At 42.8% G+C, this 27,554-nt stretch overlaps 2 protein-coding genes across 5 annotated transcripts in view; both read left to right on the top strand.

Moving 5' to 3' along the window:
* LOC146075187 (cell surface hyaluronidase CEMIP2-like) overlaps positions 1-16,869 on the top strand; it is an 87,150-nt gene extending 70,281 nt beyond the window's left edge. For all 3 annotated transcript variants that reach the window (XM_083184157.1, XM_083184160.1, XM_083184158.1), the window contains exons 20-25: positions 8,336-8,518; positions 11,547-11,769; positions 13,251-13,352; positions 15,014-15,174; positions 15,355-15,464; positions 16,482-16,869. In XM_083184157.1, the coding sequence (XP_083040283.1) occupies positions 8,336-8,518; positions 11,547-11,769; positions 13,251-13,352; positions 15,014-15,174; positions 15,355-15,464; positions 16,482-16,630 (928 nt within the window). In that variant the 3' untranslated portion in view covers positions 16,631-16,869. The remainder of the gene's footprint in view (positions 1-8,335; positions 8,519-11,546; positions 11,770-13,250; positions 13,353-15,013; positions 15,175-15,354; positions 15,465-16,481) is intronic.
* Positions 1-27,554, top strand: part of CEMIP (cell migration inducing hyaluronidase 1) — a 118,236-nt gene that overhangs the window by 30,935 nt on the left and 59,747 nt on the right. For both annotated transcript variants that reach the window (XM_083184162.1, XM_083184161.1), the window contains exon 2: positions 25,066-25,172. In XM_083184162.1, the coding sequence (XP_083040288.1) occupies positions 25,100-25,172 (73 nt within the window). In that variant the 5' untranslated portion in view covers positions 25,066-25,099. The remainder of the gene's footprint in view (positions 1-25,065; positions 25,173-27,554) is intronic.

Raw genomic sequence — 27,554 nt, 5'->3', positions numbered from 1 at the left:
TACTTTGTTCTCTGTCATAGCTGATAAGTGCCAGAACTCCCCACACTAGCGCAGCAGCTCGTAAGAGCCTGTTATGGCTGCCAACACATTTCACAAAACAAACTCATTTTCAAACAGAAGCATATGGTAGCTTGGTAACAGATGCAGGGAGACTGGTGTCTGCGTGGATACATGGAAGTGAACATGCATTAGCATCTCAGCTAGTTTTCAGAAGCAGTTGAAGATGAAGCACTGTGAAGATTCAGTCCCTAGCACCCAGGGCTGAGGACTCTGGCAATGCTCGCTGGAGGGGTTTAATGCTCTGTCTGCAAGTGCTCTGTAATGTCAGTGTTGCTGTTTATTTGTGCTCAGAAACCTAAAATCTTGGCAGGCCTCTGCTTCTACTGACTTGTACTGCAGCTGAATTAAGTCAACTGTTTCAAATGGACTCCTGATAGGTTCCTTATGCTTTCTGCATTCTGCTGCTATTACTCTGTATCTCTCCATTTTCCTTACGCTTTGGGCCTAAATCAGAAATGTATGTAAAATCGATGGATGGCATCCAAAGCATACTTGCCTACTCTCCCCAGGGCCGTCTTAACAGCAGTGTGGGCCCCTGGGCAAAGCAATGTACTGGGGCCCTTACCCATTCTCCCTTCCTAGGGGTGGGGGGTGCTATCAGCAGCAGCTTTGATGTCCCACGAGTGGCAGGGGGTGCTCTATCTTCCATTCAACATGTAGGACCTGGAGCAGTAACTTCTGCTAATTACTCCTTTACTGCACAGGTGGTGGGAGGGAGAACACTAACGTGTGGAAGGGGGCACTGAGCTGAATGAAGGGTCCCTTGTAAATGACTTCCAGGGAGGTAGGGGGTGTTTTATACGCAGGTTGGATAATGGATTGGGCTTAATATTCGTCATTTTCAGGTGGAAGGGCAGCTTGTTTGACTGCAGATATCGCCATTATCTGGAAATAGATTTCTTAGCCTTCAATAGTATAAAAACCTAGAGTTCCAACTTTCAGAAGGTGCTGGGGACTTGGGGATCAGAGATCAGGAGCCAGAGCAATCCATTGACAAAAATATAAAACTGTACACCAGATGTTTGGAGCTGGAGCAGAGACCGGCTGCTGGAAGGCTGATATCTCTGGTTTTGGGCATGATAGAGACAAGCCGCTAGTGTCGGCAGAAAGGGGAGAGTCCCAAATTTGGAATATATTCTCAGAAAAACTCAGAGAGAACCTGAGAAATATGACTGGAAATTGCAATTAACAGGTCGGATGTGGACTGCTGCTAAGCTGCTTTGAAGTTGGATATCTCCAGTTCCCCAGGGCCGATTTTCAAAATTCTGGTATCCCTGGAAAAAGGTGATCTTCAGCTATCAGCATATACACCTCAGGCTCCTGGGCAAGTGCCCATTAAGCCCATACGAAAAGACGGCCCTGACTCTCCCGCTTTTTCAGGCAGTCCCAGACCGAGGGCAGAGAGGCCAGTTCTTTTGCATCCAACCCGCTTCCTATTGAAGCGCACAAGATGAGGCGATTCTATGAGGAATTGCAGTGCTGTACGGGGGGGGGGGGGGCGCAGCTTAATGATGTGCATTTGCATAATTTAGTCCTGCACCTCCAAGTGGATAGATGGACAAATTCAATTTGGGGACAGGGCCTAGTGACCAATAGAGAGAGATAAAGTGTTTTGAAATAAATTACCAGCCAATCCTCTGTAGTGGATATAAGGAACAGATAAAACTGTTAAGCATGATGGGGTAGATTTAAGAAGGTCCGAGTTGCTGGAAATGCCCATATTTCTAAATTGGCAATCACTTATGTGGCAAAACCAACCTGGTTTTGCCTTCCAAATTGTTGCTACATTAAAAATACGGGCACACTCGCGCCTCCAGTAACTCAGACTCTATTACCGTTTCCCCTGTTATGTTTTGTTTCTAGGCGGTGTCAGTTGTCCATGTCACATGTGGCTAGGTTTGCATAAACTGACTCCGCAAAGTAAAACACATGGGTTTGTTTTTGACATTTGGTCCCATATGGCTGTATTTCTGAAGATTAAACTTATCTAAATCAATTAGATTATCACATTTTCGGCCTATCTGTGAGGCCATCTTCCATCTAACTACCAATAAGCCCCTATCTGTGTATGGCAATTGTACATACAGGATCAATTCAATTCCAGTGATCAGTTTGTAACATGTATCCAGGCATTAGGGTGATATAACTCAGAAGATCTCAATAAATGAGTCTCTTTCAAGCTTAGTCCTGTATGACTATGGGGTTGGGATCATTTGGTCTATTGCATTATGGTAGAAAGTCATTAGGTCGAATCCATTAGGTCGACATGCTAAAAGGTCGACATGACTCTAGGTCGACATGGGAAAAGGTCGACATGATTCTAGGTCCAAAGGTCATTAGTTCGACAGGTCATTAGTTCGACAAGGTCATTAGTTCGACATTGTCTATGTCGACATTCACAAGGTCGACATGGGGTTTTTCACTGTTTTTTTACCTGAATGTCAACACAGTCGACATGGACACAGTTTAAAGTGCACTGCATCCCCTCGCATCGCTCGCTGCGCTCGCTATGCGTCGGGCACGGTGCCTCGCTACGCTCGGCACACTATTTTATTCTCCCACCACGCCCTAGTGGATGGTAGGGCATGAAATACCGCCTGTCGGCACATGTTGGCTCAAAAAACAGTGAAAAACTCCATGTCGACCTTGTGAATGTCGACATAGACAATGTCGAACTAATGACCTTGTCGAACTAATGACCTGTCGAACTAATGACCTTTCGACCTAGAATCATGTCGACCTTTTCCCATGTCGACCTAGAGTCATGTCGACCTTTTAGCATGTCGACCTAATGGATTCGACCTAATGACTTTCTACCATAATGCAGTAGACCAAATGACCGCATCCCATATATCCCCTGTTGCACAGTGCTATAAAGATACACAAAAGCACCTTACAAACATGCTATAAATAGTAAGTGGTTTTCCGCATACATACAAAGGCTCTGTATGCTAGCCACTGATTGTAAGTCTCATGTAAAAAGTGGGACTCTCAGTACTTCCCTTTCTCAATTATGATTGTCACACAGTGTTTATTGGCTGTTTAATTTGAGACTCATTTGTTTTACTTAATTGAGTTTGTATAACGAAATAAAAATCTGTGTTGTACTTCTGGAGAAAATTCTATTAAATCCATATTATCTTTGTGTAGTAATAAAATACAACATATCTATGCATAGTAGCTTTAATGCAGCTTTTATAGTGTTTTCATGTCTTTGACTTTAAATTGAATGATTGTATGTATGTACAGTATGCATATGTATGTATGCATGCAGTGCCATTACTGGATATGTGTAGGCCCCAGAGCAAAAGTCAGGGCCCCTATATACCAACCAATGGTGATAAATGTATAGAACAAATGAAACTTACACAGGGAAGATGGGCCCCCCTCAGCGATGGGCCCCATAGCAGCTGCATCCCCTGCACCAATGGTAGTTTTGCACTAGTATGTACAGTATGTACAGAAGCCCGGAGAGGAGACTTTTAGCAGTGCTTCTGGGGGCAGGACCAGAGCCTAATATCATGAAGCCCTGCCCCCACCCTTAGAAATGTTGCAATTTGCAGGTATATGAGGAAGTGATGGGGCTAAAATGACGCAATTTGCATATTTTTAGCTCCTGCACATCTGCGAAAGCCGGTATTTAACCGGCAGGGTAGGAGGATGGGGGTGGGGGGTGGGGGGGGGGTGTGTGCAGGGGTCCAGGGGCATGCAGGAGGCCTCCCGACTTTTCTGGGAGGGTGGGAAAGTATGATGTATGTATGTATGTATGTATGTATGTATGTATGTTTGCTAATACTCACATAGTTCCTGTTAAGGATGAGCACAGCTCACACACACGTCATACAAATAAAGGGCTGCCTCCCCATTATAAGCAACACCTGTAAATGTAAATGAACCATAACCTTTATGTGATTGACTTTATTTTTTGTCAGCAGGCAGTGTTACATGTCTGAAGGTTATTTAGTAGCATTAGAACATTCTTTTATAGTAAATAACCCATAATGCCAATCAGTCCCGTTCTTCCTTAGTCTATCTTGTGCTACTAGACCAAGTACAGGTAATTGTAGTTGCTGTGGATTACTTTACTGCCCATGCTCAGTAAATAATATACTATATGTTGTATATTTATTCTTTGCACTTCAGTACATGTCACTTTACAGTCCTGCTTTTGGGCTTTAAGCGCAGATGACATTTCACTTATTATTTATTTATTAACAGTTGCTTATATAGTGCAGCATATTCCATTGCGCTTTACAAAAGGAGACAGTGATACAACAAACAGGGTATTTGCAAACAGTCAAAAGGTAGTAGGGCCCTGCTCGCAAGCTTACAATCTATAGGGAAATAGACATTGATACATAAGGATAGATACTGTAATCTGTATTGCATTAATTCCACCAGAATGCAAAGGTTCCTGGTGTGCTGTAAGATACGGTGACCCATCAGTTTGGCCATGGGTCAGGAGGATGGAAAATGTGAAAAAGAAAGAGTGGATATGTGTAGGCTGTACAGTGGGGATGTGATTAGAAAAGAATGGTATATGAAGGATAAGTGGCTGGTTCTGGAATTTGATAAGCTTGCCTGAGGAGGTGAGTTTTCAGGGAACGCTTATAGGTTTGGAGACTGGAGGAGAGTATTCCACAGAGTGGGTACAGCTCGAAGAAAGTCCTGCAATCAGGAATGGGGGCCAGTAATGAGTGTGGATGAGAGACACAGATCTTATGAGGAGCGTAGAGACCGGGTTGGAAGATATTTTGAGATAAGAGAAGAGATGTATGTTGGTGTAGTTTGGTTTATGGCTTTGTGTGTAAGTAAAATAATTTTGTATTGAATATGGTATAATACAGGTAACCAATCAAGTGACTGACAGAGTAGCTTTGCAGATGATAAACGTCTGGCTAGGAGATTAGCCTCACAGCTGCATTCATGATGGACTGTAGTGGTGAGAGTCTGTATTGGGGAAGGCCAATAAGGAGACTATTGCAATAATCAATGCGTGAGATGATGAGAGCATGGATTAGAGTTTTTGCAGTGTCTTGTGTAAGTTAAGGGCATATTTTGAATATGTTTTTTAGGTGCATGTGGCATGATTCGAGACAGATTGAATGTGGGGAACAAAGGAAAGTTAAGAGTCAAGGATAACACCCTTCTTGGCTCTTCTAAGATTATTTCCAGGAAAGATAGACATTGCAAAGTTCCAGTACTCTGAGATCTTTTTGAAGCTAAGGGTTAATTGTGCCAAGAGTATGGATAAAATCAATGTGTATAAATAAGTACAAAATAATCATTCTATGTGCAGAATGCTTTAAGACTCCACGAGATGGGGGTGAGGGTGATCTATTCTGAGGCAGAAGAACCGCAGATCGCCCGTCCTAAAATATAGGCATGCTGTTGCATCTTTGCCAAAAAATAAATGATTCAGCTTTGAGAAAAGAATGTCAGAGGCGGTCAGTTGAGTTTATCTTGCAGTCCTGTTTCCAATCATTTATAATGAATATATTGAGGTTATTGTTGATTCCCAGAATGTGATAAACTAATTTCCTTTGTTATTTACGGTATTTTTAAATTAATGACCTCTGACAACCTTTTTTGGGGGTAAGCCCCAGTGGCCATTCCAGGAGGTACCATCTGATTATTACAGCCAGCAAGGCATGAGAGGAAAGGGATTGTGTTCCTGCGGATTACAGAACTGCCGACAGAGAGGAGCTTGTATTAACTGTAGCTCCCAGGAGACTGCTTAATACAAACCTTTTCAGTTTTGCTACAATAAATCCCTGCTTAACAGAAATACATATTAATAATTAAAAGCTGGCTAGAGAGTGGCGGACATCTGAGTTCTGGCCACTTTTCAGCAGAGGAATGTCTTCCAGATTTAGGAATTTTCTTGGCTGTTCCTGGAGCTGATTGTTATCCTGGATTGCTCCCGGAGCTCAGACTACTGCAGTAATAGAACTCCAGGCAGCTCTCTATGGGAAATGTCTTAAATGCTAAATTCTCAAGTCCACTTAGCTGTCACCTTGCTATATTTTCCTTGTGTAGAAATGTTTTCCTGAAAAATGATAGACTATATATCCACTAGATCAGTTCCCCAAACCCCCGCCATTCGGTCCAGGTCTTGGGGACAGTCGTACCTAATCACAAAACATGTTTGCATCATGATTTTATGGGTGGGGTATAGTGTGCCGACAATCAGCATTCCGACAGTCATTAGTCCGATGTCGGAATCCCGACTGCTGGGACACAGACAGCGGGACAAGCACTGCAGGCTCAGTGGACCCCCACAAGGGAGACTAGCCCCTAACATTTTAGAATTCTGACATCGGTGTAATGTCTGTTGGAATCCCAACTGTCAGGAGGTCATCCGGCACCGGATTCTACTATCTGACATTTCAAATGGCATTATAGAGACCTATTAATATATGCTTTTTTGCATGTGGTGAAAGACAGTATGGCAGTCTTTCAAATACAAATTCATGTAAAATATCTACAGTTAAAATCATCTTATGGCGCTGAAATGTTTTTGGACTCAGTAGAACAAGTTTAATATATCATTCCCAAAAGAAAATCATTTTGTAATAAAAAGATAATTTGTGTGGTGCGATCCAAGAGACAGTTTTGATATCTGCTTTGTTGGAGTAAAACAGCAACATAACTAAAACATCAAGGGCTTGGGAAATTTTACGGGTTAATCCAATTTCCTGCATTGTCTTCACAGGTGCAAGTTAGCGTAGCTACAGCCATACTTGGGGGCAGATTGGGAGCTAATAGTGGCCCTGGAAAAATCTCTAGATGTGACTTCACGTGAGCAGCACCAAACTAATGTAGGCAGACCCAACACCAAAGTAGGCGGGATTAATGCATCAGTACACCTGTGCGGAAGCTGTTTGCAGTCTGGTGACCCCCAGAACTTTAATCTGCTGCAACACCAAAAATTTCCCCTCACAGACACTGAACACTGACACCAAAACTAAACCTCCATCAAGCAGCCAAACAACTCATTACCATATCCCCCCCCCCCCCCACGAATATCACAAATATCCTCACCTGTCCTCCAGGGGAGCCCAGAAACACCCCAGAAATTGTTACACCCCAGATAGCACCCACCCCTGACCTTTAACAGATGCCACAATGGACATAGGTGAACACCTACCTTAGATGAGTATTTGCAGTGTGTGGCTGTGAGAGACAGGAGGGGGACAGGCCCACTACTCACAGCTTTTTTTTTTAAAGTCCCTGGTTGACAGGTAACCTCACAGGTGCACCGGCCTACCAGGAATCTTCCATGGAAGGTCTATGGCAACACTTTACTGTAGCCTGAACCAAGCGCGTAACTACCATAGGTGCAGGGGGTGCAGCTGCTAGAGCTTGAAGGGGCCCACTTTGCCTGTTAAAGTATCATGTGCTGTATACATTTTTTCAGCATTAGGTGATAAGTAGGGGCCCTTAAAAAGTTTTATTATGGGGCCCACATCTATCTAGTTACGCCACTGGCCTGAACGCGCACTAAACAGCAAATTTGTGCACATACAGGCAGGGGGCAGTGCCAAGAGGATATAAGATGCCATACCATTGCCGGCTTTTCAGTGCCACAGCAGCACCCTTTGTGGGTAATTGGACTGACCCCTTAGAATTGATTAATTGTGCAGCACAGGCCCAATTATATTATACTCCTGTGTCTGCAGAATAATAAGAGTAAGCATGTTACAGCAACAGTATGGTGACCTGGGGGTAAATGTAATGGGGTGTGAAAAGCCGGAGGTTGTGCATTTTATTTGAGAATGTCAGTCTTTTTAAAGCATCATTTACAAGGCAAAAAGAAGTGGACCCGTATGCATCTGGGAGATCACACTATTAGGGGCAGAACTACTTAGCCTTGGAGAGTGATACAGTGGAGAGAGACAAGAGAGGTAAAATACCTCTCTTGTAACTATCTTTAAAGCCATTAATTCAGAATATATTCAGAATATATAATGGGACCCATTTATCAACGGGTGATAAAAATTGTTGTGAATGATAGCACTTGTTACATATGGTGAATGGCGAAAACCAGCTTCAATCTATCATTTTCCAAACACATGGCAGGAGCTGATCACATGACAAGAGCTGATCACATGACAGGAGCTGAACACATGTCAGGAGCTGATTGGACAGAGCAGCATTTATCATTCAATGAGTTTTATTATTCAAAGCAAGTTTTATAACTCATTGATACATGAGCCCCTATATCTTTTAATGGTACGTTTCAAACCGACCCTAACTTTTTTGTCTCTAACAGGGGAGATTGGCTGCAAATCGCTCTGTGTTACCCCCAGAGTACAGTTTTTCAAGTAACCGCAGATATTTATGAACGTCATACTGGAAGGGTGCACAGTGTTCGTCACTATTTCATCACCCCCTCTATCCATCAGGCCCTGAATAAGACAGGCGCAAGGCTCTATCACTTCAACAAGGATTCTGGGTAAGTGGTCTGAAATACTTTCAGTGATTCAATGTTTACTGACATTCAATCATAATTACAGCTTAGTTATGTCTGTTTCAAATTCAATTCACATATTCATTTTTAAAACCTATTATAAGTTGATTCTAAGCTAAAACCTTTATTTATTGCTTCTAGTTTTCTATCTGCACGCTATACTTTGCTAGAACATGTTATACTCAGAATCCGGTCCCTGGAGGGCAGATGTTATCATGAATCCCTAAACACTCCCAGACATGAAGGTCGCTATACAGTTTAATGTCGCACCTGCACTTCCCTGTCAGCACAATGGGCAGCAGCCTGGGTGCCTGTTTGAATAGCAGTGCTCGTGTTTCATACTGTGATGTGTGTGGCGGCTGATTAACTCCTGCCATGCAGCCACAATATTGCTAATAACTTGATTTACTTCCCATAATAACAGGGATATGCCTGATTATTATCGCTTCGGAATTCATGGCTTGTCATGTTTTGAGAAGACGATTTAATAGAGGAAACAAAGACACCCATTGTTTGATAATGTACTGTAATTTCTAATGATATACAGTAGCTCAGTCTGTACTCAGCTCACTACCTGTACAAAACAATGGCTTCTGCAAGAGTGCTGCCTGGCATGCAATTTATAGTATGATGCCCATTATACTGTATGCAGGGCCGGCAACATAAATCTTGGGGCCCTGTACAATGATATTTCTGGGCCCCCCCACCTAATCCCAAATCCACACAACGCTCTTCTGCATGAGCCTCATTTAACCTTTTGCTGTTCCAGATCCTGCTTTCAGGTGCGGACTTCTTTCATTCTCAGTCCTGCTGGTTTGGCTCCTGGTTCCTGCTGACTGCTGGCTCTGGCTGCTGCTGGCCTGTCACTTTCACAAAAGAACGTTGAGCACTACGAGCAGGCAGGGCAGGTCATTTGCAGAGTGCGGAACAGACGACCCGTGCATGCGCAGTAAAAGTACAGGAGCCAGAGACTGAGGCCACAGCACCAGCAGGGGGTATGCCTGTGCGCCTGCGGCCCCAGGCCATACGCACACTCAGAGTAGATGGCTCTGCACGCCGAGTGGCAGGGCGCACACACAGTAGATGGCAGTGGCACACAGTGAGTCAGTCAGACTCAGATGGTGCACAGTAACGGCCGGGCCCCCAAAGCTCACTGACAGGCCAGCTAGTACAGGCAGTGGCCATGCCGGGGTATGGAAACTCTGGGGCCCTTCAGATCTCTGGGGCCCGTCACACATGTCCCCCTTGACCCCCCCTGTCGCCTGCCCTGACTGTATGTACAGCTGCGGAGTTTGCCAGAGTAACTTTAAGTGCCCCAAGGACCAGAGCATGATGGGAAATGGGATTGTACATTGATAAAAGTCTAAGTCTGAGCATATATAGAAAATTGTATTGTGCTTTACTTTTACAAATCTTGCTTTATCCCCAAGTTTTCATAGCTGGGTGACATATGGAGCGTAGGTGGAAGCATAAAATTAAAAAAAGGTGGCAAGGGTTTAAAATGTACCCAGGATGTAAAACTTCCTAGTTACACCTCAGCAGGCAGCCATTTTGTTGGCCAAACTTATATTGATGAAAACTCAGCCCTATTGACTCTGAATTGTTGTTTATCACTCTCCACTTTATCCCTTTTTGAAGCTTGATACATCTGACCCTACGTGTGATATTGGAATGACAAATTGTGTAGATCGTTCAGTGTGTACGTAGGATTGCACATGTCCATGGGTCACATACGTGATCTTCCGGCTGATCATGGTGCATGGCCGTCAGGGAATTTTGTATGTGGCGCTGTGCAATCATTCAGTACATCACGTAATGTGTTTGGGCAATCTTGCATTGTCCAGGGCAAAGGGAATTCAACCCTACAATGTGCAAGATTGCCTGTTGCTGTAGTGTGTGCTATGGGGATATAGTTATAATGATGGGAGACAGGGCACCGGTGGTCAAATCCCAACATCAGTGGAGATGCTGATGCTTGAATCCCAAATGCCGGCATCCTGATCATAAGTATGCCGGGCTGGCGTAGTGTTAGGCCGTGTGAAGGGGTTTGTGTTAGGTTTAGTCACTGGGTAGGGGTGAGGCTTCAGGAAGGGTTTGGCACTACAAAGAGGGCATAAGGGTTAGGTTGCAAGGGGGCATTAGGGTTAGGCATCAGGTAGGGAGGGTTAAGGTTAGGGGGGCAGGGTGAGAGAGTAAGTATACTTACCAAGTCCCTGTAGGAATCAGCGGGTGTCGCTGTCTTCTTACCACCGCCATAATGCCCGCTGATCACACATACTGAATTCTTTCTTAACATATGTGAAATATGCGTGTCTTAAACACATATGCTACTGATTCAGAACTGTGTGCATCTTGTGATGCATAAGAACTTTTATATACTGTAGCAAGGGCTTGTAGCACCTTACAAAGAACATAAGCAAATAAACTAAGAAGAAAAAAGATGCAAAAGACTTACAGTACAAAATGTTGCAGAACTTGGGATACAAAGCCACAAAGCATTGTGTCATACACAGTCATTCCCACAGAAGCAACACCTGCTAATTGTACGGGGCAGTGGCGATGATGGTATAAATGGGGGAACGAAAAGCACATGAGAGAATAGGACCCTGTTGATGAGAGTTTACAATCTACAGTAAATTATATTCCATATACATTCAACATCAGAACCTATTATTTTTATGACATCATTTACGAAACCACGGTGCTAATTTGTTACGTTCCCTGACTTAAGGTTATTAGGTTTGGCTGGTGGCAGGCTTTGATGACCATCTTTTGGACCCCTGATATTGGTTTGGAAGAAGGTTTTGTCCAGGTCAGGAGTGGGTTAACAAGCTCCGTAATTACTAAACCTGAGGTTCCTGCAATGGCAACAGATGGCAAATTCTAGTGTATCCTTATGAAATGCTGTGATCTATAAACAGCAGATAGTTTAGAGGTAAACTCAGGACAAATGTGTATTGGGTAGTGTGTGCCTGATGTATTTATTAATGTGCACCTGTCTCTCTGTTATCAGATATCTCTTCCTGCACCTTCAAGCCCATGAAACCCGAAATGGACACAGCTATTGTTCCCAGCATGGCTGCGAGCGGATTAAGATCACAGCCCATTTTCATTCAGATGATTACAATAAATGCATACCAAAACCTTTCCCCGATGGAGCCAGTGATACCCAGCATACCAAACTATTTGTGTCCAAGCGAATTGCCTTGCCCTGTAGCCAGTGTGGGGCTCCACAGGTAACAGGGGAAAATAACATTATTGTTTATGTAAATAGGGACAATCATGTTACAAAGTATGTAATCATTTACATTGGTTGTAAAATACAGTCTATTTCCTACCAGACGCACCAATATTTATTACTTGTATCCAGTGGCTATGGGCATTAGTGCCCACTTTATTGGCAATGCGATGGGATTTGTGAAAGGAGTCTGCTCTTCAGGGCTTTTGGACATCTGCCTAAAATCCAGAAGTCTCCCATACATCCAGATAAAGCTCTGGTCAGAATCAAACCCTTAGTACTCTGAGGTAGCAGTGCTAACCACCGAGCTACTGCACTGGATTGTGGAATATACAACTTCGCATAGTACAACCAATGCATCTGTACTGGCTCACATTTTAGTTAACTGATTTTTATAATAATCAACTATAGAAGCTGTAACATTTGTACTAACAATAACAGTGACTGCATCCCTGCACTAGAAACCAAATTGGTGGGGCACTTGCAGGGATGGTGGTCTAATACCTAATGTGATAGGCAAACCCAGTGCTGGTGGATGCCATTCATAAGTTATGTGGCCAAATTGAAGTGCAACCCTGTCTACCATCACCATAACTGGGGCTGAGCCTTAAGGTGCCTATACACTTGGGCGACTTCTCCCAGGGTAGAACTCAGCCGCGATCCTCCCTGAACGGCCAGGGACTGCATATGATACACCGTTTGCAGTCCTTTTGCATATGGGACCTTATTCTGGTCCACATGCAAAGCTCATTTGCCAAGTTCCCCCCGCATGGCTGCGAATGGATGTTTGGCATAAACATCCATTCACAGCCTTGGGTGCAGGGGCTAAATCATTCGATGGTTGCCAACCATCGAATGATTTGGAAGGTGCACGCAAATCTAAGACACTCTCTGGTCGGAGAGGGGAGCGATGTCACCAGAATAAGGCCCATGTTGTATTGTATGCGATCCAAGCCGAGCCTGCCGGGAGGCATGGGAATGCGATAAATATATAGTGCAGCCTGTGCAATCTTCAGGCTTGATGTCAAAAACATGTGATTTGGACACATTTCATCTGATTTATCGCTGCAATAAGATGAAAAGTGACCAAATCACCAGAAATCACTCTAGTCTATGGGCACCTTCAGAATGACATGTAAGCACAGTTTACTTTATTTAATCACTTTTGCTGAATTTCTCAGTACAGTTTTTTGCCTAGGGGTGCCATGCTGTTATTCTAGGCTGGGCACTGTGATTCAAGAAGGTTTGGGAACCATGCACTAGTGACTACTAGTGCCTACGCAGATACATTGCTGTTGGAATATTGTGGTGAAATCTGTACTACATCAGAGTGCTCTGCCTGTATCAGCTGACTGCCAATGTTAGAGTCAAAGCAATTTATCTAAGAAACCGTACAATGAAATAGTTTAGACTATTCTACTGAGTCTGTGACATTATGCTTGACATTTGTGTAATGTTGATCTTTTATTGTCCATACAGGTTGCTATAACCAGTAGCCCATCAATCAAATACACAAAGGTACAGGTTCATTCTGTTCGCAGGGAGGATGTTTTAATTGGAATGAAATCTGCCTTCATTAAGGTAATAACATCACTATCTGAAAGCTACATGATTAGTGACTAGTGATTACAGTTCTGTGATTTCTAGAACACTGCAGGACAATAACTCACCATAATGGAACCTGCCATACAAAGGTTCATGGATTATTTTTCCTTAACTGTTTATCTTATGATTCTAAGAACTTTATAAGGACTTATACCATGAGTTAGCATTGCATAGTACTAACTATATTGTAATTTGCAAGTACTGTATATTGCTCCTTACCAAACTCTAATCAGTCTCTGAATACTTAAACTAAATCACTAGATATAAACACACTTGTGCCACGTGGATTTTGGTCTTAGGCTCAGCGCTTTTTGGATTCCTAAACAATCTCCATAAATGGGACAAATTTCGAGCCACCATTCTCTATGTTTAGTGATGTCTGTAAGACACATGTAGTAGTTTATTGCTGAATGTCGGCTTTTCACACATTGAAATTTTGATGTCGACATTGTACATTTTGCCACTTTGTCTACATACATTTGTAGGAAGATATGAGCAGTGACCATGTAATTGTTGTATTCTTGGATACCAATGTGCAAATAATGTGACATAAGAGCTGCTTGCGCTTAGCAGCAGGGGCACCTAGAAGGAGATGGGTATGCAACAAGGGCCAGGCCTGAGACTCACTGGGGGCTGCAAAGGCAAATTTGCAATTCTTTTCAGCTCACTATAAATTCCTAATAAATATAATTCATATCAGAAGAATGCATATGCCACTACTGCCATGACAGGTTTCATTCTATGAACAGATATAGGCCTGTGCAATCACGCATGGGTGTGGCTGCGCTGTGAATTACGGATCATCTAGAGCAGGGGTGGGGAACCTTTTTCGTGCCAAGGGCCATTTGTATGGGGAAAAAATCCTTCGGGGGCCATATGTAAATATTTATCTTACAAATTGTCCTGCTGCAGCCGTCCCACTCTCCGGCGGCTGCCGCTGAATAGGACTGACAGTCCCTGGCTGCTGTTGATTAAGAGGAATCTCGCAAGAATTACCGACCTCTCATGAGAATTCCCCTGTACTTGACTCCCGGCAAAGCTGCCAGGCGGGTGGGCGGGCCACTCAGACCGGCTACGGGGGCCGCATACGGCCCCCGGGCCTGAGGTTCCCCACCCCTGATCTAGAGATTGTCTGTCACTTAGAAGCATAGACCCTTTGAGGTGTTGTCCTGCGTTATGGGACGGCTTTGCACTTTTTACCTGCACTGCTTCCCCTGACTATGGCTCTGTATTTTACCAGTTGCAACCTGTCATTTTCCAATTTTTATAAAGGATTTCAGGCACATTATATACCCCTACCGCCCCCCCTCAATCGCTTATGTCAGGTATGTCCAAAATGTGGCCCTCCAGCTGTTGTGAAACTACACATCCCAGCATGCCTTGCCATATTTTAGCATTCCCTAATATCAAAACTGTGGCAAGGCATGATGGGATCTGTAGTTTCACAACAGCTGCAGGGCCATAGTTTGGACTTGCCTGACATATGTGGTCTCAAGTTTTGACATTTTCATTGGAAACAGCTGAGATTGAGAACACTTTATTCTGAAATGACAATCTGTCGGGTCAGAGTACTAAATGAACTGCATGTAAATTTGGGCTCTTCCCCTCACACTGTATATATTTATCTTTACGTCCAGGTTGACGAGGAAGTTTTCATCTTCAAGGGGAGAGGTCTATTCTTATTGGTGTTGGATGCATGCTCAGGAACAGTTGTAAGCAAGAGACATTTTGAAATGATCAATGATTTAAGCACAACAAAAGCAATGTCCAGTTACATTCAAACATCAATGAAACAGAGGTAGGTACAGAACACCTACAGGTGTCATGGATAACACACGCATTACATATTCTGCAGAGACTTACATAAAACACAAACATGCAATGTTATTTCTACTAATAAGTCAAACCACATCCAAAATCCTTTATTCTGTATCAGATTTGGAGGTACTGAAGGTCATCTTATTTGCTTCTGTCCTAGGTCTGTGGTTCTCATCTGCTCCCGAGATATTGTAGACACTGCTCCAGTTTCTGAAATGTCCATATTCACCAAACTAGGATCGGCAAAACCCATAGAGCTCCATAAAAAAGGTAATGACCTGAAGTACGAGGCTTTTTTTCCGATATGACCTACATTATGGGGAATAATCCTGCAGAGTAGCATTTAGCTTTGGTCACTGTAAGCCTGTGCCTTGGGGCTGCAGAATCTGAATGGTGGCTCTATCTTGGTTCAACACATCTCTGATGGTTTTACTAAGCAATTCTAGATTCAGAGCATGTTCTGTTATCATTCTTCATGTGCTGCACATCTGCATGTTCCTAGTTTTGAACTGTAAGTAAACTGTCAAAACTACCTGTAGCCACCTGGATCCTCAGAATGTTCTCAACAGCATAGGTTAGCTCAGGAGATGAGTACATTGAGCTGTGTTACAGGCTGTATTTGAAAAATAACAGGAGCTTCTTGGCTGGTATGATCAGGAGCTTCTTGGCTGGTATGTTCTCTCCACTGTATACCTCTCCAATACTTAGTTCATCTCCCTCTGTATGAAAAATACCAGCTTCTTTCCCTGACTAGAGAATTGAATTATAATATGTATAGTGCTTTGTGATGGGACAGGCAGTAGAGGGAATATTCATTTAACAAAAAGGGTAGGATTCAGAGTCTAAACTACCATTAGTGAAGCAGTTGCATTGCACTAGGGCCCCAGAGGACTAAGGGGCCCATTGCTGCCCAGACCAGCAATGATTTCTTTAGTTGAGGTAGAGGAGGGGGCTCAAATTATACGTTTTCACCTGGCGCCGCCACTCACAAGTTTCACCACTGGAATGAGTAGAAGATTGGGTGGAGTTTGGTGTCTGCAGTCTCCAGTTATGCAAATCCAGCCCTGTAGACATGTGATCAGAATTGGCGTGGTAGACAGATTACTGTACAAATAGGAAACATTGTAAGAGCAGGGCCCTCCTGCCTCTATGTCGGTATGTTTCTACCCAGTTTGTTTTATCACTGTTGTTTCCAATTGAAAAGCGCAACAGAATATGCTGCACTATATGAAAAACTGTAAATAAATAAATAACTGGAATCTGTTTTATCATTTTTTTATCTTCCAGGTAGTTTTGCCATGGTGGGTTATAAAGGACTGACCACCCCATCCTGGATTAAAATAATCAATAACAGTGCAGAGAAAAAATCTGCATCAATACACCTTTACCTGCCACTGATGCTGTCTGAATACAGATGCCCAACTCCAAGACATTAGCAAGGAAAAGACTTCTCAGCTGGTGCCCTGTCTATACCCATGTGGTCAGCACAGACCACAAGCCATCACTTCCTCCCAGTGACACCTGTCTCCTTTCCAGCTCTGTTCTTGTTAGCTGAGCCATTAAGATGTGATGATCCATAGACCAGGCATTATCCCGTTTTTATATTGTCATGTTTGTTTATATATATATATATATTGTATAGTAAGTAAATAAATGTTTTTTTTTTCTTTCTGTACGTTGAATGCATGTGATGTCATTGCTATTATATTAATGATCCCGAGCCAAGTCTGAAACCTGCACCTGCTTTTAGTAAATGGGTACATCTGCCACTAGTAAACACGGAACATAACACTGTTTTTGTTCTCCTGTTGTGATAGGATATTATTGTTTTACACTAAGAAAATGCTTCGTTTTTATTAACGTTTTATGTAATGTCATTGGGTTAAATTCACACATCATACGGTAAGTTATTTGGTTGTCTATATATTCACTGAGGCGGATTAGATCTTTCAGAGGTATGTTACTGTGCAGTAATGAAACTTATTTGGAATACTGAAGTTGTGATTGTATTATATTTTATTTTATGTTAAGATAAGTATGCAAGCAAGCAACCCTGATCTCCTGTACTTCTGTGCAGTGTGACTCCTGTAGGTGACTTCTGATCACTTCTTACTGTGCGATCACTAGGGAATCACCTTTTACTAAGAGATGCGTGAATCTCATTCCAATTGTGGAACGACTTACAATATTATGTCAATAGTCTTTTATCACTGTTCAAACAAACAAAAAAGTCATTCTACAAGACCTTCAAAGGGTATCAAATGTTTATAACATAAATCTATGCAATGTATAGTTTTCACCCAATAGGCATTGATTCCTCATATACAAAGTCCTTAAAGGCCGAATGCTAACAGACAACGTACAGAGACATTTGCTCTGAATTCCAAAAACAGAATTTGAAATGTGCAGCTAATTTTTTCCTTTATTCCAATGGGACCTACACACGGGGAGATGCTGAAGCATTCTCAGTGATGCTAGATCTCTCAGAACGCTCAGCAAGATTGCTCAGCACACATCGATGTCTCAGCGCTGTGTGCTGAGCGATTTGTCAGGGCCAGTGTCCTCCGGTGAGAACACTGGCCCTGGTGATTTAATATCCAGCATGCTGGATATTAATCGCCGGGCGATAGCGAAGCGCGCGTCGGCGCATCACTATTGCTATAGCCCTTCACACTGAGCGATGTAGGGGCATTTTCTAAGCCCTGTGTGTAAGCCCCATTACACTTTATCATTATGCGGTTTATTGACTAAGATGGGAGTTCTATTTCAGATGGGATATTACTGTGGGCAACCAATCAGATTTGATCTATTATCTTCTAGAAGGCGCTAAATAAATCAGAAGTAGGTTGCCTATAGCAGCATCCGATCTGAAATGGAACTTCCATCTTAGTAAATAAACCCCTCTGTGTGCACTCTCTGCACCCAGCATTTTCTGATATGCCACACCTGCCCGTTTGCCTGTGCAATGCCATCCAATTAGTTGTCCCACTGTCTCCACTGTTGTGGTTACCTCCAGCACTTCTCTAAGTGTTTATCATTTCTCTATGTTATATTTGACTTAGGTATTTGTTGTGTAAATTCTCGTGCATTCTTCCATGGGATTAGCTCACGCTGAGCTGTTTTCTACATGTTCATGCAGATTTTGCCAAATCTAACAACAAGTCAGCATTACATGTGTTCAATATCATATTTCATCCTGTGGTCGATCTACATACTTCATGTATTCATTCACCATGACAGACCTGAGCGTAGCAAGGTGCTTGTCGGCTATCTGGTCTTGTGGTTTTGGCAGCTTGCATAGCAGCAGATCACCTCAGGATCCACGATGAGGAAGAGAGCAGGAGGGGTTTGATTCAAATCATAGGCTGTGGCGCTAATTACAGACACAGAGGAGCTGTCTGCTGAACTGCATAGTTTTCTATCTCAGTCCTGTCATTAGACCTGATGGCACTGGGAAGAAAGCAGTTCAGCCTGAGATGGGTGTTATCATGAGCTGAGATCTTTATATAGTGAAGAGCTCTAAGCATGAGGATTCTGGGAAGTTAGAACACTTCATGTTCAGCGATAGCATCTCTGTCACCTATGATCTTAGTGTGACGTGTGCCAGGTAGTGTTGCTCGGGGTTGTTCAGAAGATCCAACTTCTGGGTTGTTCAGCAGATCCATGTAAGGGAGAGCATTGCACAGGTATGTGATTTGTGTATACCGTGTTGCACTGTGTTTTCTCACTTGACAATTTAATGTATACAGATAGCAACTAGGTTGTTTATGTTATCGCATTCCTTCTGCTTATTAGACCTTGCCAATGCCAGAATTCAGCTCCAGGTTTTTATACCGGTATGATTGATTAATGTATTTTTCTTTCAACGAATAAGGACTTGATGGTTCAGATACATGATGCTGTAAATATTTCCTTTGCTTGTACAAAGTTAATGTTTCACCTGCATCTTGGAGATTTGCGATTGTTTTCTGTGCGGGAGGGTGTGATGAAATGTGTAACATGCAGGGGAACAATAAGGAGTGCGTGCGGATAAGTACACGTATGCCTGACACTTATGGGTACATTTACTAAGATGGGAGGTCTATTGGAGATGAGATGTTGCCTATAGCAACCAATCAGATTCTACTAATTTATTTAGCACCTTCTAAAAGATAATATATCTGATTGGTTGCTATTGGCAACATCCCATCTTCAATGGGAACTCCCATCTTACTAAATTTACTCCATAGTGTGGTTTGTGTCATTTTTTGGTACTTATATGTTAGTTGGGCGCCCAATTAGCATACGGACGGTAACGTAGAAAAAGGACATGCGATGCGATTTTTTCTTGTAAAATTTTTTTTTTACACTACAATATTGCATCGTATTCTCCCGCAAAATCGCATGCAATTTTATCGGGTGTGCAATGCCATTACATGAGGTATACAATAATATGATTGTATGTCCTAAAAATTGCTTTTACTTACCCCCCCCCCCCCCACTATCCACGCCACCCCGAAGCGTACATACCAGCAATGCACGAGTAGTAACAGGATGTATCACATGGAAAATTCAATGGATAGAACATCCCGGCCCTTTGTTTGCTATATTATATCTCATTAAAAGAACCAGCAAAATAATCAGATCACTAAACTGGTACTAACACTGGGTGAGATTTAATGCCGCCTGTGTTCAGCGGCAGTGCCAGATGTCCGCCGAACTAATACGTTTTTTTTTAAAGGGGAATTAACTTACAAGGCATGGTTTTCCCCCTTGTCAGAGTTTGGCGGACATCTCGCACTGCCGCTGAACTCAGGCTCAGTCTTATTGGATTATGGACAAAAACATTCTCATAAATGTAGACATAAACCTTTACACAAAGTGGATGGAGATTATCAGGTCTATGCAGTGGCGTAGCTACGTTTTGGGCGCCCCCCCGCCGTTAGGGGGGGGGCGCCCCCCCCCGTCGCCGCCCCGCCGAGCACCCCTACCCCGCCGCCCCGCCGAGCACCCCTACTCTGCCGCCCATGTAAACCCCCCCTCGATCCCCCACAGCCTTACATATCGCGCTGGTCCCGGCGGCTCCGTTCTTCTGCTGAGGACCACCAGAAAATGGCCGCCCCCATACAGCAGACAGTTTCAGAGAACTGTGTGCTATATGGGGGCGGCCATTTTGTGGTGGTCCTCAGCAGAAGAACGGAGCCGCCGGGACCAGCGCGATAGGTAAGTCTGCGGGGGATTGAAGGGGGGGTTTTAACTATAGCACCGTAGCCCCCGGCGCCCCCACATGCACAGCGCCCCCCCGCGGTGGCGGAGGCTGCGGTGCTATAGTTACGCCCCTGGGTCTATGTACTAAACCCTGGAAACAGATAAAGTGGATGGAGATAAAGTACCAGCCAATCAGCTCATAACTGATATGTCACTGGTTGTTTGCTATTTTATCTCCATCCAAGGCTTACTACATAGACCATCTAAGTACCGGCCAATCAATTCATGCAATTTATTTACGGCTCTGGGGTGATAATCCCCCTACTCTCTATGCCTCACTCACTAAATGTATACATTTACCTGCACATATAGCTCCCTTTCCCAAAACCCCCTCCCTATGCCTTTTGTTCAGCAAATTCTAAGGGGTTATTCAATGATCCAATCCATGGCAAAAATGGAGAAATAGTCGCCATGTTTTGCTGTTTTCGCAGAGAATAGACTAAATTGCAGTCGTCTATTCAAAGTTTTTTTCCAATTTGCAGAAATCCGGAAATCAGAAAAGACGTGGAACCGCAAATCCAAGTCTTTTTCAGCAGAAATGCCCGCTAATTTCATGATTTCAGCTGCCGTGTCCGCAATTCCAGATTCGGCCTCTCAAAGAGCCGGATCTGCAAACACAAATCCTGGCTAGTTTCCTGGTGAGAATGGCTGGTAATGAAAATCCTTTATTTGTGAAGGCCTTAAATAAGGAGAAAGATTGAATTCCTTATAGATTGTAAGCTTGCAGCAGTGTTGTTACCCAGTTGGTTCTATCACTGTCAACAATTGTAAAGCACCTCCCCCTAACCCTGTCCGTCTCCCTGAAGCAGAGACGGACAGGGTTCCCGTCGCCCCGCCAACGGAGATTGAGACGCGCGTGCGGGTGAGGCAGGCTGCTGGCGGATCGCCAGCGCTGACGTTCTGGCGATTGGCCAGCAAAGAAGAGGCCTGCCCCATTTGTAATTACCGGGTTCATGCCATGTTTGATTCGGTAATTAGTGCGATGCAAAAGAGGTTACCGGTTACAGCTAACCGGTAGCAACAAGGCAATACAAACCGGGTAAAAAGAAGGGTTCTTACCAGTTCATTGCCGTTTTGCTGTGCAGTGTGAATGGGTTAATCGTGTCGAGCGACCCGTTTACCATTCACACTATGGAGGAGGCAGCGCTTGGAGCAGCGCCAGCTATAAGCACTGCCTCCTCCCCCACCCCCAATGACACTCCGTTGCTGTGCCGCACCCCCGGATGCAAACTTCCAATATTGCCGGTTCGCTGATGCGATCTGAACGGACCGCACATGTAGACTGGATGCACCGTTTCAAAGTCTCGTGCGACCCTGTATTTGCGGTCTGAAAGTGGTATGAATGATAAGTAGAAACTGATTGGTGCTATGGGCAACATCTTTCACTTCTAAAAACTGACACTTTACTAAATTGACCCTCTAGTTTCCATTTTCTAATGAGTCCAAGAAAAATGACTTTTTTACTTATCTATAAGAGCATAATGATATCCTGTACTGCAGAAGAAGCAGAGCTAGATGATAGATAGCAGATCCTCTACTTTTCCTGAATGATCTGAGCAGGAATGCTATTTCTCCAAGCATTGCACAAGCTCTCCCTGTGAGAAGCAACATATGTTATTATCATGACCCCAATGGAAAATGTACAGAAAGTTGCCAAAATACTACTGTTTCAGGTTAAACAATGACAAAGGTTACATGCAGATGTGTCTAAATACATACGTGAAATATCTCCGAGCAACTAGGGAGACATTTAAAATGTTGCAGTTGACAGCGATGGCTAATCTGCATGACCTGAGTCTTTCCAGTTACTCTGTGTAATGACTATAAAACAAAGTGTTTTGCTAATTCTAGATGACATACATCGCTTTCTAAACCCTTGTCATTTCAGCAACTCCCTAACATGATCTCGAGTGTTTTTGAGATAACATCCATTTGAGTTTGTTCCCTGGCATATATATTTGCATGCAGGAAATATGCTTTGATTGGCTTGCCAATTATTGGTCTAAATGCTGAATTTAAGTCCAGGTCACCCACCCATAGTAAACTGTCCCCCACAAACCGTGTATCTTGCACTGCCCTCAATCTCCCAGGGAACAGAGTCTTTAGTCCTTTGTGTTGGGATGTAGCCTTACTGATGAGTCTCTGCAAATCTACAGCTGGAAGTCATTTGACAACACTGGTCCTGCCAGGAATCCGAATATATATCCAGGGGTTGTTGCCAGACGTCTTTCCAAGGCGGAATGAATAAAGCATCCTACCCACCAGGGAAAACATGGATGGATTTAGTAAATGCCTTAGTAGGGCTCATCCAGCAATATCCTGACCCAGCTGGCATTATTGCTCACTAACCTGGTGATATGTACTTTATGATATGAAAGCATAACTGTGGGACTGGTGCAAGATTGAGTGCTTGGTCTAATCCACAGAGAAAATGATTACTGGTCTACATAAATATTTTGCTCAGATGGATTATGTGACTAAAGAAACCCATATCTGGAAACCAGAGCAGTCAAAATTCCTAAAAGTGTAAATTTAGCAAACAGATTTCCAAGGGGGTCATACACAGATGGAGCGTGTGTGAGGGGAACGTTAGAAACGTAATTATGTGTTTACTGAAAAGACAGATGCAGGTAGCAGTCTTCCAGCTAGTTTTTCCTGGTCAGCTATGTGACCAAAGCAGCTATGTAATACTGAGCCTGCATTTCTCAGTGTTACTGTTATCCTGCCTATACACTAGGGCGATATTGCATACAATACTTCGATTTCGAACCGCATCTGTGCGATAAATCGAAGGATTGTATGTTCGTGAAATGGGTCACCTGATGCGATGCGCAGGTCCGCCGGTCAAATGTCGTGTCGGTAGATATTATGTGCTGCACATAATATTTATTGAATTGCATCAGCGATCACATGTGGTCACATGTGTGCATGATCGTCGCAATCCGATCGTCAGGCAGCGGGCAGCATGAGCACTGGCTGCAAACGGCAGTGTAGCACAGAGCTGTGCAGGAGGGCTAGCAGGCGGCGGGGGTCAGCGGCGGTAGCAGATTTTGAAAAAGCTAGTTAAAACACTGGGCGGCCCTCTGATTGGTTGAGAGCTCTCACAGCCAATTAGAGGGCTGCCCAGTGTTTTAAATTATTTTTTCAAATTCTGCCGCTGACCCATGCTGCCCGCCAGCCCTTCTGCACAGCTCTGCGCTACACTGCCGCCTGCCGCCAGCCCTCTTCCAGCACCCCATGTGGCATTGCAGATGACATGCATCATCGGGTGCTGGAAAAAAGCACTTGGACACCATCAGATGCATTCAGATCCAATGGGACATCACATTGCGGTGTCCCATCGCATCCAATCGCATATGTGTATGGGCACCATTACACAGATTCTGCATGTGACTGCACAGTGCATCCATATGTAAGAACTCCAGGTATACTTTGCAGTGTGTGTATTCTTCAGGCACCTGGCTTTAAATGATAAAGTTGAAAGAGTGGAATAGTGGACCAGTGGAGAAGTTGCCGATAGCAACCAATCAGATTTGATGTAGCCTGAATCAAGAACAAGCTCTAAGTTCAAGTGTCTGATGCACCCACTTTTATCTGGCTGTGTCAGTATCTCTTTGTTATTGGATTCTGGGGGAAGATGTATCAAATCTTGGAGAGAGATGAAGTGTAGAAGTTGCTTATAGCAACTAATCAGCTTCGAACTGCTATTTTTATAACACGGCCTGTGAAATGATAGAAGCTGATTGGTTGGCATGGGCAACTTCTAAACTTTAACTCTTTCTCCTCCCCGATTACTGTTATAAGTGTTTCAAATGGAGTGTGATTGTGAGTCTACTTGGCAGAGTGCTATTTCCATGATTTGAAGATGGTGATAGTATAACAATTTGAGAAAATTGCTGTAAATATTTGTGGCTACCACAGAACTCTCTAACATAACTTTAGTGACTGCTTCTACATCTAGAACAGTTTTTTTTTTTTTTTAAACTGCGATTTGCCTTGTGCCCACTTGGACAGGGAGACGTTCTAGTAACAGAATCTGTTTTGACAAGGCACTGAAGTAGTTATCTTACTATCCTGGAGTTCTAGGATAATGAGTCTCCTTGTTTTTAAAGTGCTCGATATTTAATTTTGTTTGACTATCCTAATTCTAAGATCTCCTCAAAATCAAAACCTGGTAAAAATAATCCTCATCTATCCAAAACTATCAAATCCTCTATCCGAACCCATCGTATCCATTGACATTAGACAAATTTCCGCTCAAACCTTAGTCCAAGTTCTAACAATAAACTACAACAGATCTAACACTATTCCAAGTCATATAGCAGATCTCTGCCTTTCCAAAATCTAGAAAATGTTAGCAATGTTTTGATATCATAAGTTCCGCAAGTAGTTTTGTGCTGATACAGTTGTATATTACCCCTTGTATTTCACAAATGGTTATGCGGCCCAGCTCTGTCATCTTTGGCCTCAGTCCACTAATGCATTAAATGAATTGTCCATTTTTGGCCAGCCCTTTCCTAAAAGAAACATGCTCCACTTTACCTAAATGGGGTGATCAAATAGTTAAAAAGCTGATTGCTACTCACTTTAAAAAATGTAAAGGTCTTTTTTTTTTATTCTTTAGGTAAAAAGAAACAAGGGCGTCCATTGCAAGAACCATGTGTGTGCGCAGTGTGGGTCTAGCATTGCGCCTCCTATTGTGTGCTGTGATCATCACACCTGGAATTACAGGTTAGTCTAAAATCCAAGAGAAAAGTCTGTTGAAGTAAAATATATATATCCAGGAAATATTCAGAGAAGTGAAATCCACATATTTTGTTAATTAATATCACCTGTTAATATTCGGACAATTTGTAATTTATTAATAGCTGTTTTGGTGCCATGTAATGGACAAATAAACAGGCTTAAGTAACCGATCTGCACATTTCAAAAGACATACATACTGTAATATATCTATTGTCATTTAAAATTTCCGGGTGTGGAATTTATTAACAGTTTCTTATGCAGTGCAGCAGGTTTGGTTGCGCTTTACAATTAGAAATAGGGAGAAAACAAACTGGGTAAAATGGTAGGAGGGCCCTGCTCGAAAATGGCATGAGAGTCCTGCTGGCAAGCTATGGTAACTCATAGACAAGGTCGACATGAACAAGGTCAACATGAGTGTTTTTTCCTTTTTTTGGACTTTTATACTTGACGATCCACATGGACTCTTGTGCATGTTGACCTTTTGGTCTTGACCTGTTGTCTGTCAACCTAGACATTTTCTGAAATTTACAGGTCATTAATATGACATATTAATTCAGTTTAATATTATAGGGGTATATGTAGTACGCCTTAGAGAGAGAAAGTAGATGGAGATAAAGTACCAGCCAATCAACACAGGTCCCAGAGTGTGCACATGAATTATGCAATATATGCATATGCTACATTATACTGCACATGACTATGGTGCATCTTCTACAGTGCATTGCTGTTATTAGTGTTGTACATTATCATGCATGTACTAGCAGTATTACTATATGTTACTATTACTATACTCTTTACTCTCTAATGGTAAGCCAAACTTCTTTGGATGCTGGCCACACCCCCTCTGGAGACTAACCACACCCCTAAAGTTCACCATTATAACTTAATTCCGCAGCCGGCCCTTCACGCCCCAGTCTGACACTGTATCCACCCTCCTACAGTGTTCACTAAGCGCATTCCTGACTTCAAAAATGACTCGCTTAGCTATGCAGGGTGGTTTATTTTATTATCCTGGGTAATGGCATATCTCTGCCGTCCTCGCTGCATTCATTTCATTTATATCTTGAGAACAGCTTTGTGTCATAACACTCGTGATAAAAATAAACCACTCTACTTGATGATATAAAGATATGCTTAAAAGTAAAAAAAAAAAACACAAAAAAAAGCACAGAAAGCTGAGCTAGCTTCAAAGCAAAAAATCAGTCTACTTAGCAAAATTCAGAGGTAGCGGAAACCAAGACATGAGAGTCATCACAAGGTATGCAGACAAATAAATAAAAGCATTTGAAAATAACTTTATAAGCAGACTGAAGTGCACTGAGTGCTGAATAGAATTCTTGAAAATAAAAAAATGTATAGGACACTTATGGTGTGTACAAACTGTGCAATTTACCCTTCGGTTTTGACTATATAGTCAAAATCGAATCGGTATCGCATAGACATCGAATGGAGATCGAACATGTTTTTAAGCTTTCAATTCTGATTCAAAGCCAATGCGCGCTCCCATTCAGCTGAAGTCGGAAAGCCAAATAGACAGTGCAGCAATGATTATGTAGTACATATTGAATTTGAATGTATATAGTATGAATTCAATGTACATAGCACATGAGTTAGGAAAATTGCATAGCAATCGAATCTTAGTTGAATAGCAAAGGAATCTCACCGTGGATACACAATATTGGGTAGTATGATTTTGCTTGTGATTTGATCCCGATTTGGTTGGGAAATCGGGATCGAATCGAATGGTACGCAAAATGCTTTAGATTTGGACTATATAGTACAGATCTGTAATATATAGTCTTGCCTGCCAAGACTATTCTTCTATTCAATTTACACTGCACGGGCGCACGCATCGGGATCGAATCTACATGGAATGCTGCTAAAAGCATTTAATGTGCATTCGATTTCGATTCGATTTTGCTTCTATAAGCAAAATTGAATAGAAAAATAATGCATATCTCACCATGTGTACCCTCTATTACAGTAATTCCACTATAGTTTGTAACTTTCCTATAAGTATTTCCTAAGTATTATAATAAGTAACAGTTATTATAAATCACACACATATTAGGCAACACTTGCCAGAGATTATTTAGGAGCATATTTACTAACTATTGAGTTTCTGATCCATTAATTTTAATTTATTACAGCCGCTATTAACTTTTCCCAAATTTACTAACAATCACATGCAGAGAGAGAGGCTCCAAAAGGATCTCTTCCCTGCAATTTGTGATGAAGAGAAATAGGGCCTAATTCAGACCTGATTAGGGAACAAATTTGTTCTCAAATAGGACAAAACCATGCTGCACTGCAGGTGTGGCAGATGTAACATATGCAGAGAGATTTAGATATATATATAGATATATA

This window comes from Crinia signifera, chromosome 4, assembly GCF_055691185.1.
Source record: "Crinia signifera chromosome 4, ASM5569118v1, whole genome shotgun sequence".
Lineage (NCBI taxonomy): Eukaryota > Metazoa > Chordata > Amphibia > Anura > Myobatrachidae > Crinia > Crinia signifera.
This window is presented reverse-complemented; position numbering and strand designations above follow the sequence as displayed.